Consider the following 19,287-nt stretch of genomic DNA (forward strand, 5'->3'; position numbering starts at 1 on the left):
TAGGCATATAAACATTTGCTCTGTAAATCTTGGAGAATGTCAGACTTTATATGTGCCAGTAATGCTTTCTGTAGGCAATAGATTCTAGGCTGCACCTGAAATTGTTTTTATGATGGTACATGAGCTCCAATAAAGAATAAGTAATTGCTGGAGAATCCTCATTTCTATATAAGGGCATTCCAGAAAATTTTATTGAAGTGATTCCCACCCCCGGTTTCAGTACATTTTTATCCTCAAAATATATCTCCAGTGTTTGCTGTCATACCAGTTAAAGGGATGCTTAAAAAGAGGAACATCAGAGCAAACACAGCTCATTTGTAGAGCACATGTGCTGCACTGCACCAGAAGGACTCCTGTTTATTGTTCACTCGTTTACAGTGCCAAGCTTTTGATTCACGTTCACAGAGCACTAACCAAAATACTTACATATCACGTGCATTGTTATGAAATACTACTGTTTGATGCGTTGTTTCTCAAACCAGTTTCACACTGATTGGAGTCCTTAATCCATTCCAAATTCATCTCTAGCCAGGGTGTGCGTAGGGTAACGACATCCCTGTCATGTCAACGCCCCCCTGGTGTGCGCACACAAAGAGAAATGGATCGGACACTAATGAAGCTGTGCTGATGTGAACAGCTGCAGGGGGAGAAAGAGCTGTGAAACACACCGGTGTGTATGTGTGTGTGTGTGTGTGTGTGTGTGTACATCTCCATAGCACTCTGTGGTGGTGATATCTGCTCCCAACCACTGTCAGAGCAAGTTGCTTGCTTGGAGCTGTCCCTGGTCCTGAAGCCATGCCTCCTGTAGTTGGCATCTGCTTTTATTGTTGAATCATTTCGGAGAGTTGATGGCAAGTGATTCATAAATGAAATTAAATCAATTGTTCAAAATATAGCCAAATGAATACACACACACACACACAAAAAAACACCTGTGTGTAAATATGCATATTATTCCATAGCACAAATAGAATGTCCCAAGAGAGCTCATCTAAAGGGCAGGAGTCTTGTCTATTCTAATGCACTACTTTCCCCCCACCATTAGATCATACAACAAACTTTGTCTCCAACTTGGAATCAAATGCTGCTGTTTAATAATATTGTGCTTCATGGGGATGGAAAAGAAATTGCTGAATTCCCTCCAGTGATCGTTGTAGAGCTCTACGATGATGATGCAGTGGTAAACATGATTTTCTCCACCTTGTTTGTTTGTTTGTTTGTTTGTTTGTTTGTTTGTTTCAACCTCAATATGGGTGGAATTCAGAGTAGTGCTAAGGAGATGCTGAATCAGTCCAAGCATTTGCATTTCAAGGCCCCCAAGCCACCCCCAAGAGAATAAAGAGACAAGGACACAGAATTTTAGGCCACAACTTTATTGGTTACGGAATGTGAGCAGTATTGGCTTAGGCATTGGCATCAACAGACCATATTTGACTTCTGCCCGCCTTGCAGGAAGTCTGGTAAGGGTAAACCACCAGTAGGGGGAGCCCTGCTGATGCAAATTGACTCAAGCATCCCCCGGGTTCCCGCTGGGGTCATGGCATGGCCCTAGCCCTTCCCCCGGCTTTGGGCGAGATCCACACCCCCAGATTCCTTTAATGGAAAACCCTTAAGCATGGAGGGGCAGGTGATGGCTGCACCTCCGCTCCCCCACACATCGCAATTCCAGTGCCTAACCACCAAACCTTACAAAGTTGTGAAGATTGCTACGAGGTAGGTGAAAACCAAGTGGCTGGTGCCAATTTACCAAGTAGAAAAAGTCCTACCAGGCCCCTTGATGGCAACCAAGCGAAGTCCATAGCAAGGCCAATGACACAACCTGAAGAAAGGGTGGGAAGGCAGGAGATCCGCGGCATGAGGCTGAAAGAGGAAGCCTCAGAATTGCGCCATGGCTTAAATCGTCCCTGGCCATGCCCCCAAGTGACCTGATTGGCCACCTGGCAACCTGACGTGGCCAGGGTCTCCCCCAGTGTGACGCTGAGGGGAGTGGCTAGGTGGCCAGACCGCAACCTGGCCCCACCAGGAAGTGGACCCAATTTCTGCTTGCCTGGTGGAATGATCTCCCTTCTCATCTCTCCACATGGTGTTAGGAGGTGGTGGTCTCCTGATTACCCACCCCCAAAGCTGATTGGGGAGTTGGGGGCAGAGAAGAGGGGCAATCCTTGTTGCACTAGTGGGATCCATTGAGCTGGCTCCCACAAGTGCAAGTATTTAGTTAAATCTAGCCCTGAGCCCCTGTATTACATTTGCTTACATGGCAAATGACACTGATCGTTCAAAGGTTTGAACGAACTGTCCTTTTTTAATAGAGTGCAGTGATGCATTGGATGCCTGGACAAATTATAATTTATCATTTATTCCATTTACATCGTGCCCTTCCTCCCAATGGAAATTATGCATAGCTCTGTGTTTGTGTTACGTAATTTATCCCACTTCCGTCCAACATGTAGGAAGGGCTAAGAAAAGAAACAGTGTCCTCTTCCATTACAAAGGTTGCCAACTTTTGATTTCAGAAACACTGGTCTCCTTTTCTGGGGTAACAGGAGCAAATCTGGGAGGGCTGCAGAGGGCGAGGAAGGTATCAAATGTTGTCCAGGGCCACATAAAAAGGCACTGCATGTTGCCCCTGGACCATGTGTTAGACCACTCAAGTCTAGCAGGCTTCCTCAACCTCGGTACTCCAGGTATTTTGAGACTACAATTCCCAACATCCCTGACCACTTGTCCTGCTAGCTAGGGATCATGGGAGTTGTAGGCCAAAAACATCTGGAGGGCCGAGGTTGAGGAAGCCTGCTCTAGAGCAGAGGTGGGGAGTCTGTTGCTCTCAGCTGAATTTCATGTGGCAACTTAGAGGAAGAAGGGGGAAAGCTGAAATGGCTGGAACAATGGGGTGGGAAGCCTTCTGCAACCCTCAGCTGACAATTCTGAGTGACAGAGTGACCTGTCTTTGCCATGGCAGCCTTCTGAAAGGGGAATGGGAGGGAGAAGAACATGTCAGAGCAAAAAGGAGTGCCCTCATCTTCTTTCAGCTCTGGTATAAGGGCCCTGGTGGATTGCTCCTAGGGTATGGTACCCCATGACAGGTTTTTTTTTTTTTTTTGGTTTTTTTTTAAGGTCCCCGGCCTTTTTTAAGGCCGCTGGGTCACTAAAGACACACCAAGCATTTAAAGCATTTTTACAGAACATGGCTATATCCCAATGAATCCTGGGGGCTGTAGTTCATGAAAGGTGATGGAAACTATGAGGGGTAAACTATAGTTTCCATGATTCTTTGGGTGACACCATGTGCATTGAATGTGCTTTGCATACATGGTGTGGACGTGATCTTCTGCATATGCCAAACTCTGGTTGTAGGGGTGGTTTTGTATGAACGGCACAATGTGAAGATAAATGACGTTCTGCTAAGTCTCTCTTTTTTAAAAACGTCTAGGGTAAATCAGAATATATTGGTTCTACCGTTGCTGCTCCTGTGACAACATTGGCTGGTCAGAAATATGAGCCGCCTAAACTTAGTTACCACCCAGTGTACTTTGGGAATATTTCTGGAGGGGACCTCCTTGCTGCATTTGAATTGCTGCAGGTAAGCTTCAACGAATATTCTTATCCATGTTTTTTTATTGGTGAATGTCTGAAAACAACCAAGGCAGGATGATACACAGTATGGTGCATTTGCAACACAGGGCTGCTGTTGTTTGTTTGTGTGTGTGTGTGTGGTTTTTCTTTTTGCTGGGGCAAGGAGATGAAAGCTATCCCTTCCTGTGTCTCTTCACCCTTTCAAAGTATTCTACTGCTGCTGCTTTGTGTATGTATGCATGGTTCACATATAATGCTAAACCACAGTTTGTTAGCCATGGTTCAATAAACCATGGTTTAGTGTTGAGTGTGAACCCAGCTCAGCAGCCTAACTATGATTTACTAACTGTGGTTAAAATTTGCACGTGAACCAAGGTTTGTGGTTGGTTTATACTATTTAGTGACTCTGAACCAAAGCTTAGCATTGCGTGTGAATTAAGGAGCCACCCAAAAGCTACAGAGTTGTGAGTGAAGAACAGCAAAATATTCAAGCCACTCTCAAGGCTCACTTGCGCTCTCTTGCGCTTTTAACTATTCTGTTGCGTAATAGGCCAGGGTTTAAGATGCTTTAGCTTTACCTATGGTTTCTTAACTATGGTTAATGTGAATGCTGACCAAGGGTTAGCAAATTGTGCGAACCAGGGTAATAAGTGCAAAAACTCAGCTACCACCTGAAGTAATAGAGAGGATTGCTTGCTCATGAGAAAACTGACTGGTGGGGAGGACTTCTTCAGAAATTGGAATCTTTCCCAACCACGAGATCTTCTGTTTTCGTAAAACCAGGCTATATAATGTGTTGCAATCCAGAGACTGGGGACTACAATTCCCATCTTCCCTGACTATTGGTCATAAAGGCTGGGGCTGATGCTGGGCTGGCCCAAGACATTTTGCTACCTCAGCAGAAGAAAATATGGTGTCTCATATTTCTGTGATTATTTTGTTTTAATCACACTTTAATTGTACACACTTTCACCTAAAGCATGTATTATGCACGCGTTCTTCTAAAATATGTGATTTTTAATGTTTTTGATGCATTTGTAGACACAATTTTAGAAGTATTGCAAAATTTGAAGACGTGCATAATCTGATTGGCACCAGCCTTCCAATCCATATATAAATCTGGGACCAGCAAGTTAGGTCATTTCACTTTAAAATGCAGACTGAATAAATTCTCTTCCAACCCTAGTTCTGATGTAGTTCTCAACTTTTTTAAAAAAAGGTATCAAATTACATTTAAAAATGCATATTTGCAGGGTGACAGCATGTAGATGCATATTTAAATATGCATTTAAAAGCATTTTTTGCGCAAATGAAGATTAATGTGAAAATGGGATTGAACAGATTTATGGATTAATGTGTATTAAAGTGTCAGGGCCTGGAGACAGACTGATTTACCTGTCTCTGGATATTTATTAGTATCAGCTTTATCCATTTGCAAAAGTCAGGAAGGCCATAATTATTATTATTATTATTATTATTATTATTATTATTATTATTATTATTATTATTATTAATTATTATTTATACCCCACCCATCTGGCTGAGTTTCCCCAGCCACTCTGGGCGGCTCCCAATCAGTGTTAAAAACAGTACAGCGTTACATATAAAAACTTCCCTTTTCCTCTGTTTTACCTACAACTGCTTTAGAATTCTGCTCAGTGCCGACTGTTCTATGTATAGAGGACAGTAAATCATCTTATAACTCTCACTGCTCTCCATATTTCCGCAGCTCACCAGTATATTTAGACAAGGCTTTTCTGTGCTTCGGCAAGGCATTAAACGCAACTTCTCTTCTTCAGCATAAACATTCCCTTTCGTTGACCTGAGTCTATAAAAAACAGGTGGCACTCATTTGATAGAAACAAAAGCTGCAGACTTTATATGTCCCCCAAGATTGCCCCTCCGTGCCTTGACCTTTCCAAGAGAAATCATTTAGCTTCGTCGCTGCGAAGAACTTTGAATAACCTTTCATTTGCGAGCGGCAGTAATTATATAATGACTCCGCCAATGGATGGATGTGATTACCCTGTAGCTACCTTGTGAAAAACTCTTCTGCCTCATAATGGACCTGTATTGGTAATGACTGTCTGAATCAGGCTGCTCCCTCAGAAAACTAAAATTTAATGTGAGACAATCACAATGGACCAGTACGCATGTATGGGGTGTTAGGGGATGGGTACTACCTCTGCTGGGGGACATGTCATGCTCTTTCTGGGGTAGTTTGTCCACCTTTGGTCCTCACTCCTGCACTCAGCTCTCACCTGTGGCTCCTAGATGCTGTCAACATATGACAGCAGCCAGACTCTGGGAACGGCTTTGACTGCCCAGCTAAACCAGGTGAGGGTAGCTGATGGGTCTCAAACCCTCAGTGCGAAGACAAGTTCTGGCAGATTGAGCAGACGAGACCAATTGTGGGTCCAACGGTCAAGAAAGTGGTTTTTGCTGTAGAGAGAAGTGAGGGGCAGATGGGACTCGTCAACCTGGGAAGGTAGCCCATCGAGGAGAAGGAGAACTCTGTTGCCTTGCAGGGTATCTTCAGGAGAAGAAACGGCTAAGGAGTAAACCCTACACAAATCCAGAGTGGGGTCCCTAAAGCGGTTGGATGGTGTCTTGTACGCCTCCTTTCAGCAACTCTGCAGCCAACCTGGTGCCCTAAACGGCCTCGGCCCAGTATACCTGAAGGAGCGTCTCCTCCCCCATCGTTCAGCCCGGACACTGAGGTCCACTTCTGAGGGCCTCCTGGCAGTTCCCTCCCTGCGAGAAGTGAGGTTACAGGGAACCAGGCAGAGGGCCTTCTTGGTAGTGGCACCCGCCCTGTGGAACACCCTCCCATCAGATATCAAGGAAATAAACAACTCTCTGACTTTTAGAAGACATCTGAAGGCAGCCCTGTTTAGGGAATTTTTTAATGTTTGATGTTTTATTGTATTTTTAATATTTTGTTGGAAGCTGCCCAGTGTGACTGGGGAAACCCAGCCAGATGGGCGGGGTATAAATAATAAGGAAATATTACTACTACTACTACTACCACTATTATTATTATTACTACTCTGCTTTCCTTTGAACCACACCTGTGAGGCTGAGAGGGTCTTGTCGGGCCACCCAGGGCTTTATGCAGTGTGCTGATAAGGGGGTTTGGCTTCACCCCTTGAGGCGCCCCCCATTGTGTCTCAAGACAGATGGATGGCAACAATAAGTACGCAGTTGTCCATTAGAGTGAATGGGGCTTTCCCCATCATCCTTCATGTTCCTTTATTCAGTCCCCAGCTGCCTGCCATCTTACTTACTTTTTGTCCAGGGAGTTGGTACTGGCTGTCGGCGTCCTTCTCCTTAGTCTCAGTGTTGCTATCAAAGGACTCAGAATTAGCTGGCTCTTAGGTGGTTACATCCCAAATTCTGTAGAGAAATTTGGATTTGGTGCTGGTGGGCTGAGCAATGCAAACTACTTGAAACCATTGCATCAACCAATGAATTAATTTCCCTTTCTCAGTTATTGGCTCCAACCACTTGATTTAGGTAATTCAGTAACACAGAAGAGCTTTCCATAGAACTTCTTATATGCAATGAATGGCTTTGTGTACAGCAAAACGGCTCTCTAAAGCCTTTCTGTTTTGTTGCACTTCCAAAGTGTGTTTCTAATTTTAGCTACCGTAAATGTGAGTGGAAAGCCCAAAAGAACCAGGAATCTTTACTGTTCAGCAGATGGGAGGAGATGTTTGGAATAAGCCAGACACAGCAAACGACTCCAAATTAGCCTTAAGAACCGTAGGTGTGAATTTCAGCAACGTTGTTGTGACTGCTGTGAAGAATATGACTATGTCAAACAATGTATGTTGCTGAGAATTAGGAACATAGGAAGCTGTCCTCTACCAACTCAGAACGTTGTTTCATGTAGCTCAGTATTGTCTCCACTGAGCGACAACTGCTCTCCAGGGTTTCAGACATAATACTAGTAATAATCTTTTAGCTGGCACATCTTCTCTACTGCATATTCTAGGAGCACCCAACACCTGCTCCTATTAGTATAACTGGAAAAATGACCACAGATTCTAATAAGCCACCTGGCCTACTTGTGCAATGGGGTGGCGCTGTGGTCTAAACCACTGAGCCTCTTGGGCTTGCTGATTGGAAGGTCGGAGGTTTGAATCCCCGCAACGGGGTGAGCTCCCATTGCTCGGTCCCAGCTTCTGCCAACCTAGCAGTTCAAAAGCATGCCAGTGCAAGTAGATAAATAGGTACTGCTATGGCGGGAGGGTAAACGGCATTGCCGTGCGCCAGAAGCGGTTCAGTCATGCTGGTCACATGACCCTAAAAGCTGTCTGTGGACAAACGCTGGCTCCCTCGGCCTGAAAGCAAGATGATCGCTGCAACCCCATAGTCGCCTTTGACTGGACTTAACCATCCAGGGGTCCTTGACCTTTACCTCTCTCTTTTTGGCTTGCAGTGAAAATTGCTGGGGAATCTTTGTAGGGTCTTACTTTTCCTTAAAAGCAGCATACCTAAATAGTAAAACATTGAGGTGGCTTCATTTTGCAGATCTCCGATTCCGGCCCTGAAAACCTCCCACCTGTGGATCCTGCAGATGCCAGTATGATCTACCCAGTCCCAGCCAACATCAGACCCGTCTTGAGTAAATACAGAGTAGAGGTGAGTTAACACAAAATGATGTGTTGGGGTCTCATTTCTTATCAGCCGCAGGCAACACCTTCACATTTCTATAGCTTCCTGATCTATGACTGTCATCTCTGCTCTGATGCTTCAGTCAAGCTTTCTATTTTGTTTTTAAGCATTTGCTTGCACGTTTCACTGCTTAAATGCTGGCAGGGGGGATTTTAAAAACTGCTCCAAGAAGGGAATAAGGGGCAGAAATGCGGCTTTGCAAATGTCACAAAGGCCACCAATCAGCACTCTGCACAGCCTTGCTTCAAGGAGGGTGCAACATATGGCTTCTTGAGTGACGTAAGAGTCCGCCAATTACTACACTGCAAACTAGAAACATTTCCTTTTAGGCTCTACCAAAGAGAGGTCACCCAAAATGCAGCATGGTGAGTATGCCATTGCAGCAGGCTCACTGCTAAAATGATTCTAGATCATTTTGGAGAGACTTGGTCTGAATAGAGATATTGGATTCTTCTCTCATTACACATGCTAATGCTCTTTTTGGTCACCTGCATACTATTCCTTGCTTTTTCCTGTTGGACTAATTGCAGTTGTTAACAGTCGTCCGCAGGTTTACCATACCCATTGAGCCAATCACCCATCTAGTGTCCATTCAGCCCAGTATTGCTGACACTAACTGACAGTAGCTCCCCAAGGTTTCACACTGGGGATGTTCCCAGTCCTACCTAGAGACAAAGGCATTTGCACCCGGGACCTTTTGCATGCAAAGCAGGTGCTCTCCCGCTGAGCTATGGCTCCTCTCTCTATATTTCCGTGTGTGGCAACAGGGGTTAAATACTTTCTTCTAGACACATAACACGCAGCCTTACAGATTCCAGTTATTTGCAGTTGCCAAGCAAGATTCTTATCCAGAAGAGATGGAAACTTGCTAGGCATAAATCTTTGAAAACAACTCATTATTCTCTTTCTCCCTTTTCCCTTGCCCTCAGTTTGTAAATCAGTTTTTAAAGAATCGTCCTGAGGTGCTATTTGTCAGCATTTAAGGGGCAGGGAAGAGAACTTTTCAGGCATTTAGCCAGAACTGTCGAGGGCAAAAAGTGTGGGGGCCTGGGGCATATACTCCAAGCCTATACCTGCTGGGACTGGGCTTAGTGTGCAGCTCAGGGCGGCTAACAAGCAATAATAAAAACAAGTTGAATGAATACAACTTAAAAACAAGATTAAAATACAACATTAAAATTAAAATGCAGCCTCATCACAGGAGGAGAAAGGAAAAAGAAAAAAGAAAGAGGGGGAGGGAGCCAAACTGGTTCTAAGCCAAAGGCCAGGTGGAACAACTCTGTCTTACAGGCCCTGCGGAAAGAAATCAGATCCTGCAGGGCCCTGGTCTCATGAGACAGAGCGTTCCACCAAGTTGGGGCCAGTGCTGAAAAGGCCCTGGCTCTGGTTGAAGCCAATCTAACTTCCTTAGGGCCTGGGACCACTAGGGTGTCGCTATTTATGGACCTTGAGGCTCTCCGTGAGACATACCGGGAGAGGTGGTCCCGTAGGTACGAGGGTCCTAGGCCGTGAAGGGCTTTAAAGGTCAAAACCAGCACCTTAAATCTGACCCTGTACTCCACCGGGAGCCAGTGCAGCTAGAAAAGCACTGGGTGAATATGCTCCCATGGCAGAGACCCCGTGAGGAGCCTCGCTGCAGCATTCTGCACCTGCTGGAGTTTCTGGGACAGCTTCAAGGGCAGCCCCGCGTAGAGCGAATTACAGTAGTCAAGCCTGGAGGTGACCATCGCATGGATCACTGTGGCCAGGTCGGGGCGGGAAAGGTAAGGGACCAACTGCTTGATGCGGTGAATCAGGCTGAATCAGACCAGTATAAGGCCAATCACCATTTTGTGAGCCTCGTCCCTTCTATCCCCACATCTGAAATACAGAGGACAATAACCTGGCCTACCTTGCAGGACTGTTGCAATTGCAAGTACTCAGATAATGTACGGAAATGAATTGCGCACATGCTAAGTGTTTTTCTTATCCCCGTTGAAGGTTCTCTTCTGGGGTCTCCGTGAACTGAAGAAGGTGCAACTCCTCTCTGTGGACCGCCCACAAGTTCTCATTGAATGTGCCAGCAAAGGGGTGAAATCGTGTGTCATCCAGAGCTACAAAAACAATCCAAATTTTAATGTCCAGGCAGACTGGTTTGAAGTGGTAAGTATGTATAACTTGCTGCTAGTCAGACTCCCTCTTTCCTCTCCCCCCCCCCCCCCGAAAAACAAGCAGCAGAGTAAAGTTTGGGAATAACCCATGGGATAGTTAAGAGCCAGACAGGATGCAGTAAAATAAGATGCTGGTTTTTTTCTTTTCTTCAGAAGTGGGGCTGGGGAGATGGTGGCTCCAATTTTAGTGCAGCTCACAGGGTGACTTTGGACCAACTATCATCTGTAAACTTAAAGCTGCCTCAGAGGGTTCTTATGAGGATAAACTGTGGGGGTCTCATATATTCAACCTAGGTGTTATGTACGGAGTTGAATAGGATTCAGAATGCAGCAGTCTGATTGGTCCTAGAACAATGCAGCAGTATGATTGGTCTGCAGGAGCCACCCAATCCAGCTCCAGATGGAAGTGAATCCACAACCTGATTGGCCTACAGGAGAATTCTGGAATTAGCCAATCATGTGCAGCCCATTGTGTAAATAATGTATATAAAGCAGATACTTTGGAGGAACATTCATTCCTCCTCACCGCTATGAGCTGAATAAAGAGCAGGAAATCCACTCTCGACTCCGAGTAGATTTCACTGGTGACGAAGGTAGGATCCCACTGAGCTGACTGCCACCCGCAGCACCGCCACCTGCCGCACCGCTAGTCGAGAGTGGATTTCACTAGGGGTGGGTGAGAAATGTAAGTTTACATTTCAAGAAGAAACTGCCTAATTCGCATTTCTTAAACCTATAGAAGAACCAAAATGCAGCTGTCCTTTTAAGTTTGCACATCTCCAAGATTCACGATAGAGTTCTCGAACCAAACAAAATGCACAAAAATGTTTGTATTAGGGGAAGTGTGGAGAAAAGCTGTACGTCTATTAGTGAAAGCAACATCCAAAATACGTTATACTAGGGCAGATTGCTTGCAAAAATGTGCATATTTGTCAAAACGGCATCCCAAAATGTGTTTATTATGAGCAACCTGCACTAAAATGCTGGTGATTTTTTTATAAGGATTTGTTTTTATTGTAAATTGCTTGCAGACATTTGGGAGTTGCCAAGAGGTGACGGGCCCTTTGTTCAATGTGGCTTGTGAATTAATAGATCAAATTAGAGTTATCCTGTTAGATTTTGCAAAGAGCAAAATATGGCTGTTCCTGGGTACAACAGGGACAAGAATAGAAACATTTAAGATTATAGCTTTGCTAAAGCTAAACAGGTGAGGATGAGAGATCATTGGGAGCCCTGTGTGAAGAATATATAAAAAGAAACATGTACAGGTAGGTGAAATTTCTCGAGTCACGGACAAAGTTTCATCAATTTGGAAGATCCTGAAGAGGCCAAATTTCTATGGAAACCAAAACAACAACAGTTAGTGAAGCCAAAGTTGCAGGGGATTATATTGTATTTCTCTACATTAGATAGCTGCTACATCTAGGATTAAAACAAGATTATCAATGGGCCAGTGAGTAAATTCTGGTAACCACCATATCAGAAGACAAACAATTGATTATTATTGGATCTCGTCCATTCTCCTCTGCTAGGAACTGCCTGAAAATGAACTGCTGCACCCACCTCTTAGCATCTGTGTAGTTGACTGGAGAGCCTTTGGACGCAGCACTTTGGTTGGAACCCACACCATCAATTGCCTGAAGCAGTTTCTGTATAAGCCTAAAGAACTGCCTGCCTCACCAGCAAAACAGCCCGACATTGTGGAAATCGACAAAGGTAAGAAGTGCTGAGCGTTTGCGTCCAAGGGGCTTATATTCATATGAGTAAATGACCTTATATTTTATATGAGTCTTAAATATGATATGAGCAAGCTCACATAGAAAATATCTGCATAGTTTTTATAGTTTAGTTTATTGCTGGAGGATGGGGGGAAGTCATGTTATAGACCAAAGGCGATCAATACAGCCTGGCAATAATGAGTAATTGGCTGTGGTCCACCATAGGATGTTGATTTTATTTATTCATTTATTCGATTTGTATACTACCCTTCATCTGAAGATCTCAAGGCAGTTCACAAAATAAAAATACAAAAAGGAAACACAAAATACATGGTAAGAACAAGCACAAAACAAAACTCCCACAAACTCCCTCCTCCCACAAACACATTTAAAAGGGCCTTAGAATGTTAATCAGCCAAAGGCTTGGATGAAGAGAAATGTTTTCGCCTGGCGCCTGAAGGTGTATTATTATTATTATTATTATTATTATTCCACAAACAGAATTTTGTGGAGCATTCCACAAACAGAGAGCCACTGCAGAGCCCCTCACTATCACTGTGTGTGAGCCAAGAGATTTCTTTCATTGATATCTCCCATAATTCTTCAGCAGCCATTCACACTCATTATCAATGACATTTATTGAATCCTACAAAGCATTAAAACAACCCTTGCTATGCAGGTATAAAGTCCCAGGTTTAATCCTTGGGATTATTATTATTATTATTATTATTATTATTATTATTATTATTAATACCCCGCCCATCTGGCTGGGTTTCCCCAGCCACTCTGGGCAGCTTACAGAATATATAAAACATAACAAAACATCAAACAGCCCTGTCAGGCAGGGCTGAAAGATCTTGACAGAAGAGCGTGGCTGGATCAGGCCAAAGACCCATCTTGTCCAGTTTCTCACAGTGGCCAACCAATAGCCTCTGGGAAGACCACGATCAGGGCCTAGGCATTCAGAGGCATACTGCCTCTGACAAGAGGAGACAGAACACATCCATTATAACTGGTAGCCATTGATAGAGTGATCCTCCATTTTTCTCTAGTAGATGTGGCAGAGTCTACTTCTCAATATAATGCAGCTTTGAGAAGGCCCACAGTTTGCTGAGAGGGCCCACTAGGTGAGCCACCGCAATAACAAGTGTTTCTGGTTTCCAGCTTCACCCGCTCCAGCGCAACTTCAGTCGCCTCAGCCTGAAGACTCTTCAGGAGATCATGTCTATATTGACGTGGAACATGGTGAGCCTGTGTTGGCCGTGCCAGAGCCATCGGCTCCATCGCCTCTGCTGGCACCTTCCCTGAAACCTGCTTCTCCTCCTACCTCGGCACCTGCAAAAGATGAGAAGCAAAAAGTAGGTACCATTGCAGTAGCTGGCTGGCTTCATCCTGGAGCTCTGGGATAGTACATTTTCTTCCGTATTGATTGAAGTAATATTCTGTTAATATTACGTTGCATATTAATGAATGTGTCATGAGCTCAGCCTACACTCAAGTAGGACCCTGGCAGAGACACATGCCTGACTGGCATGTTCTCTTCCTCCTGCTCGATCGTTTGGGAGCTTCAAAAGCTTTCTTCTGGCCGAACATCACAGCGACCGATGCCAACAGACATCAGCACACTTAGGGATCTGCAGAGTTTGCGCATCATACGTGTGACAGACCTCAGCAGCTCAGCATTTTGGCTAATCTACTTTATTTACATATAAACCCACACGGAGCACTGCAACATGGCTCCCTCTCTCTCTAGCATCAGACAACAAAGAGAAAAAAACAAAGGACAATAGTCCCACTTCATGGAACACAGTGACACAAACATCCTGTCTCCGTCACTTCCCACTTTGTGGAGTCAAAACATATACCGTCATGTGATAGACAACAATCCCATGACTGAAATCACGGAGCAGGAATTCTAACAGAATGATCATGACTAGGACTCAAAGGCAGTACCAACAGCAACTCTCCTTCTCAACATTAAGAAGTGACCAGAGCCTGTAACTAGGGAAAGGAATCGGGACCACAAAAGAGAAAGTACGCTATTTCATTTTCATTCAACAAGGCAACATCTCCCACGAGGTCTTAATATCATAAATCTGCTCACAGGGGCCCAGTTACAGCAGGAGATAATTCACAAAACTGTAGAGCTGTTTCTCAGAGGTCTTCTATGACATTACTATTACTTTATTGAATTGTATTAATCATTTTGATGAATTCGTTGTTGTTTGCTTTATTTATATGCAATGCTGTTTAATAGTATAGTGATTGTAATGGGGGGGGTTTAAAATAAAAAATGCTTTTGTGAGTCGAGGACCCGCGTAGAGATAAATAAGACACAAGGACACAGTGCTTTAGGTTAATGGGTTAAATAAGGCCACAACTTTACTGGTTACAGCATGTGAGTGGTATTGGCTTAGGCATTGGATCAAGCAATCTATACATGACTCCACCCCACTCAGCGGGGAGTCATTTGAGGGTTAACAACCAGAGGGAGGAGCTTGTTCATGCAAATACAACTGGGAGCTTCCCCTGACGTCACCGGGGGTCTTGCCATGGCCCTAGCCACCAGCAGGGCATCGGACAGGGCATCCACGACCGCCGGATCCCTTTAACGGAATACCCAAATAAGAGGAGGGGTAGGTGATGGCCACAACCTGCCCTCCAACACACTACACATATTCCAATGCCTAACCGCCAATACCAGAAAGTTGTGACGATTTGCTACGAGGTGGGCGGAAAACCAAGAGGCTGGTGCAAATTTGCCAGTTGGATAAAAATTCCTACCAGGCCCCCTGGCCAACCAAGGCAACCGACCAAAGTCCATAGCAAGGTCAAAAGCAAAGAAATTACCTAGAGGGAGGGAGGGTGGATGATCCATCCAAAAACAGGAAAAGAATGGGGCCCCACCACTGCCGTGGCCGCTTAAATGTGTCTAAACCCCGCCCACACGCTAGCCCTATTAGCTAGCTGAAAGGCTAGCTGAAAGTGGCAGCTGGGGAGAGCTGACGCAGGGGGCCGAATACGCCCCCCCCCCCGCCGATGCGGGAACTGACTCCCGCTCACAACTCCTCCCCTCTGGAAAGAGGACTTTGTGATTATTGTGAGCCACTTTGAGATCATCATTTGTTGTTGGAAAAGCAGAATGGAAAGATTAGATCAAATCAAATCTAGTTCATCTCCCTGCTCATGCAGAAACTCTAGTATTAGAGCACTCCCTTCATACCTGTAACAAGGGAGAATCCGCCACTGTCTAAGCCACCCTGTTCCAGCTCTGAAAAACCTACAGCATTTAACCTAAATACTTTGAACTGAATAACAACAGCTTACTGTCACCTTTGGGACGCGGGTGGCACTGTGGGTTAAACCACAGAGCATAGGGCTTGCCGATCAGAAGGTCAGTGGTTCGAATCCCCGTGACGGGGAGAGCTCCCATTGCTCGGTCCCTGCTCCTGCCAACCTCGCAGTTCGAAAGCACACCAGTGCAAGTAGATAAATAGATACCGTTCTGGTGGGAAGGTAAACAGCGTTTCTGTACGCTGCTCTGGTTCACCAGAAGCGGCTTAGTCATGCTGGCCACATGACCCGGAAGCTGTACGCTGGCTCCATCGGCCAATAAAGCGAGATGAGCGCTGCAACCCCAGAGTCATCCGCAACTGGACCTAATGATCAGGGGACCCTTTACCTTTACTGTCGCCTTTGGGCCCCCTTTGTAAACCAGAGATGGCCGGTCTCTGATCTTCAGGTGGCAGTAGGACCTAATCCTTCCCCCCATCCCAGTTGTCCCAGAACAACATTGTGAAGTGAGCACCTCCTCAACAAGCTTTTCATTACCGAAGTGTTCAATCCATGTGGACCCAAAGCATTGTGCGTGGAAACATCTGTGCTTGATCTTTTGATGCAGATATGTCTCTCCAACGCCACCATTTATCCTCAGGCTGAAATCGGTCTGCAGGTCCATTCTCTCCTCCTGCCATCTTTCTAACTCCAACTTTTTCTTCCCTTCCAGGGCTCAAGGAAATCAACACGACGCTCCACCAAGAGGAAAAAGAGGACAATAGCTGACGAATCGGCTGAAAATGTTATTGATTGGTGGTCAAAGTATTATGCCTCTGTACAAAAAGGACAAAAGGTAGGGACTCTGGGACCCCTGTGTATGCAAGGAGTACAGTTTGTGACTCGTCTGTGTTGAAGTATGGTGTTGAATGCATCCCCCCCCCCGAAATGTCACAGAATGTTTGACTTGCAACTCATGATGCTTTGGCCTGTGTATGTACATGTGTGTGTACAGGCACACATAAATGTATCTAACCACTTTATGGGCTGGATGAAACTGTGGCCAACAAAATGGGCCACACTAAACCTGTTAATACCATTGATGTGCCATGGGATTCTTTTACTTTTTGCATTGAGAGTATTTCAGTATCGCTAACTATGAGTCTTCAGGGGGAAATTTAAAAAAACAAAAATCTGGAACATGGAAATGAGGGGTGCAATCTTTCTCTTCTACAAAGGAGGGAAGCAAATTGATTTCTACTTTAACAAGAGCTGAGATATTAAAACAGAGCTGTAACTAAAGTGGCTTGCTCCTTATTGTTCCAGTTATGCAAGTTTCTGTCTACCTGTGTTTTTTTAAAAAAACCCTCTTATTTTATTTTGAAAGGCAAAAGTGCTCGATTTCAGTGATGGGAAGCCAGGAAACGGTGAGTATCTCCATTTGCATTTTTCTTTCTCTTTCTTGGTTCATTCTGAAAGCTGCACAGTTTGATTTCATCTTCCTGTTTGCGAATCGCCCAGATACTCAGCATCCCTTGTGGGAACAAAATGGCTCTTTCTGTATGCAGAAAAGCTTTCGGTCCAGTAGAGGCTCCAGCTAGGAAGGGGGAAAGGTAATTTTGCTGATATCCTCCTAACTCCTGCAGTTTTCTGTACCACCTCCCCACTGTGCCAGAGGATCCGGCAACTGCTCAGAGCACATTTTCATCCAGCACTGGCAGCTGATGGGTGAGGGGAAAATAATGAAAAATCGCCTCCTTTCCTTCACTTAGTGGCAGCGGAGTTTAGAGTTCTGCTTGCGGCAACAGCTGATCTGAGCCATAGATAGAGATCTATCTATCTATCTATCTATCTATCTATCTATCTATCTATCTATCCATCTATATCTCTGTGCCATTATGTGTACTTTACAGATCAGTCTGGTGTTTTGTGCAATACAGCCCAGACAAACACCTGAAGTCTTGCGCACCTTTTCACCTTGTGTGTAAGGTAAAAGGTAAAGGACCCTGGACAGTTAAGTCCAGTCAAAGGTGACTATGGGGTTGCGGCGCTCATCTCGCATTCAGGCTGAGGGAGCCGGTGTCTGTCCACAGACCAGGGGCGGAGGAAGGAGGTGCAGTGGGGGTGGGTTGCCCCAAATGTCACCACTGAGGGGGGTGACAAGATGCCGGGCGGCACTCACTGTGGGCCCTGCAGTGCGCCCGAGCCACCTGTCTCTCTCGTGCCCAAGTGGTCCACCCGCTGCCTCCCCCCCCCAGCTGTAGAGTGGTTGAGTGGGAGGAGGCAGGCAGACTCCAGAGGCCCTGTGGTGTGCCCAGCCCCTATGAGCAGCTCGCGCCACCCCTGGGCGCACCGCCCCAGGCACCCGAGTGGCTTTCTCCACCGCTGCCACAGACAGCTTTTCAGGTCATGTGGCCAGCATGACTAAACAGCTTTTGGTGCAACGGAACACCGTGACAGAAACCAGAGCACACGGAAATGCCATTTACCTTCCCGCCACAGTGGTACCTATTTATCTACTTGTACTGGTGTGCTTTCAAACTGCTAGGTTTGCAGGAGCTGGGACAGAGCAACAGGATCACACCTCATCACAGGGATTCGAACCGCCAACCTTCTGACTGGCAAGCCCAAGAGGCTCAGTGGTTTAGACCACAACGCCACCTGCGTCCTTTTACCTTTTACCATCCCGCCCACTGTGGGTCTCCTTCCTTGGAGGTTTTTAAGCAAAAGTTGGATGGACATCTGTCATGGATGCTTTTGCTGACATTCCTGAATTGTAGGGGGTTGGACTAGATGACCCTTGGATCCCTTTCAGCTCTATGATTCTAGCTTGTTCACCTCCCGTGGTTCCAGTTCTGCTGAGGCCCCCCTTGGCTGCTGTTTATATAACAATTCATGCTGTTGCTATGACATCTAGCTTGGCCCTAAGCACAGATACACCAAGAGTCAAATAAAGCCAAAATATTTCAGGGGAGGCTTTGCTGGAGATCTGGCAGCTAATATCTTGGTTCTTGGCATACCCTGTCTTTTATAAATGTGTCTGACCCTTAATTATTTGTTTGCCTGTTTGCCTGTTTTTAAACTTAACTCCACGAGTGCGGCGTAGATTTGACCTAATTTATTGCTGGCCCAAGAACTGCAGGTGCATGGAATTTCAATCATTAACTCACTGGTGTAGCAGAGCTTGCCAGAAATCTAATTATGCAGGCAATTTGTGTCTCCGCATGATTGAAACATCTTGATAGGCCGGCAAGGAGTCCTTTTTTATGATTGCTGTATCCATGTCCAAAATAACTTTGCCCGTCACCTTAAAGAGAATTCTTCAATTCATAGAATCATAGAATCATAGAGTTGGAAGAGACCACAAGGGCCATCGAGTCCAACCCCCTGCCAAGCAGGAAACACCATCAGAGCACTCCTGACATATGGTTGTCAAGCCTCTGCTTAAAGACCTCCAAAGTAGGAGACTCCACCACACTCCTTGGCAGCAAATTCCACTGTCAAACAGCTCTTACTGTCAGGAAGTTCTTCCTAATGTTTAGTGGAATCTTCTTTCTTGTAGTTTGGATCCATTGCTCCGTGTCCGCTTCTCTGGAGCAGCAGAAAACAACCTTTCTCCCTCCTCTATGTGACATCCTTTTATATATTTGAACATGGCTATCATATCACCCCTTAACCTCCTGTTCTCCAGGCTAAACATGCCCAGCTCCCTTAGCCGTTCCTCATAAGGCATTGTTTCCAGGCCTTTGACCATTTTGGTTGCCCTCCTCTGGACACGTTCCAGTTTGTCAGTGTCCTTCTTGAATTGTGGTGCCCAGAACTGGACACAGTACTCCAGGTGTGGTCTGACCAGAGCAGAATACAGTGGCACTATTACTTCCCTTGATCTAGAT

At 45.4% G+C, this 19,287-nt stretch overlaps 1 protein-coding gene across 2 annotated transcripts in view; it reads left to right on the forward strand.

Moving 5' to 3' along the window:
• Window positions 1-19,287, forward strand: part of FER1L6 (fer-1 like family member 6) — a 114,092-nt gene that overhangs the window by 68,132 nt on the left and 26,673 nt on the right. For both annotated transcript variants that reach the window (XM_081204298.1, XM_081204297.1), the window contains exons 21-28: window positions 1,046-1,180; window positions 3,431-3,580; window positions 8,110-8,220; window positions 10,234-10,395; window positions 11,936-12,119; window positions 13,286-13,479; window positions 16,128-16,250; window positions 16,782-16,821. In XM_081204298.1, coding sequence (XP_081060424.1) covers window positions 1,046-1,180; window positions 3,431-3,580; window positions 8,110-8,220; window positions 10,234-10,395; window positions 11,936-12,119; window positions 13,286-13,479; window positions 16,128-16,250; window positions 16,782-16,821 — 1,099 coding nt within the window. The remainder of the gene's footprint in view (window positions 1-1,045; window positions 1,181-3,430; window positions 3,581-8,109; window positions 8,221-10,233; window positions 10,396-11,935; window positions 12,120-13,285; window positions 13,480-16,127; window positions 16,251-16,781; window positions 16,822-19,287) is intronic.

The sequence above is a fragment of the Podarcis bocagei genome (assembly GCF_964188305.1).
Source record: "Podarcis bocagei genome assembly, chromosome: 8".
NCBI classification, from domain to species: Eukaryota; Metazoa; Chordata; class Lepidosauria; order Squamata; family Lacertidae; genus Podarcis; species Podarcis bocagei.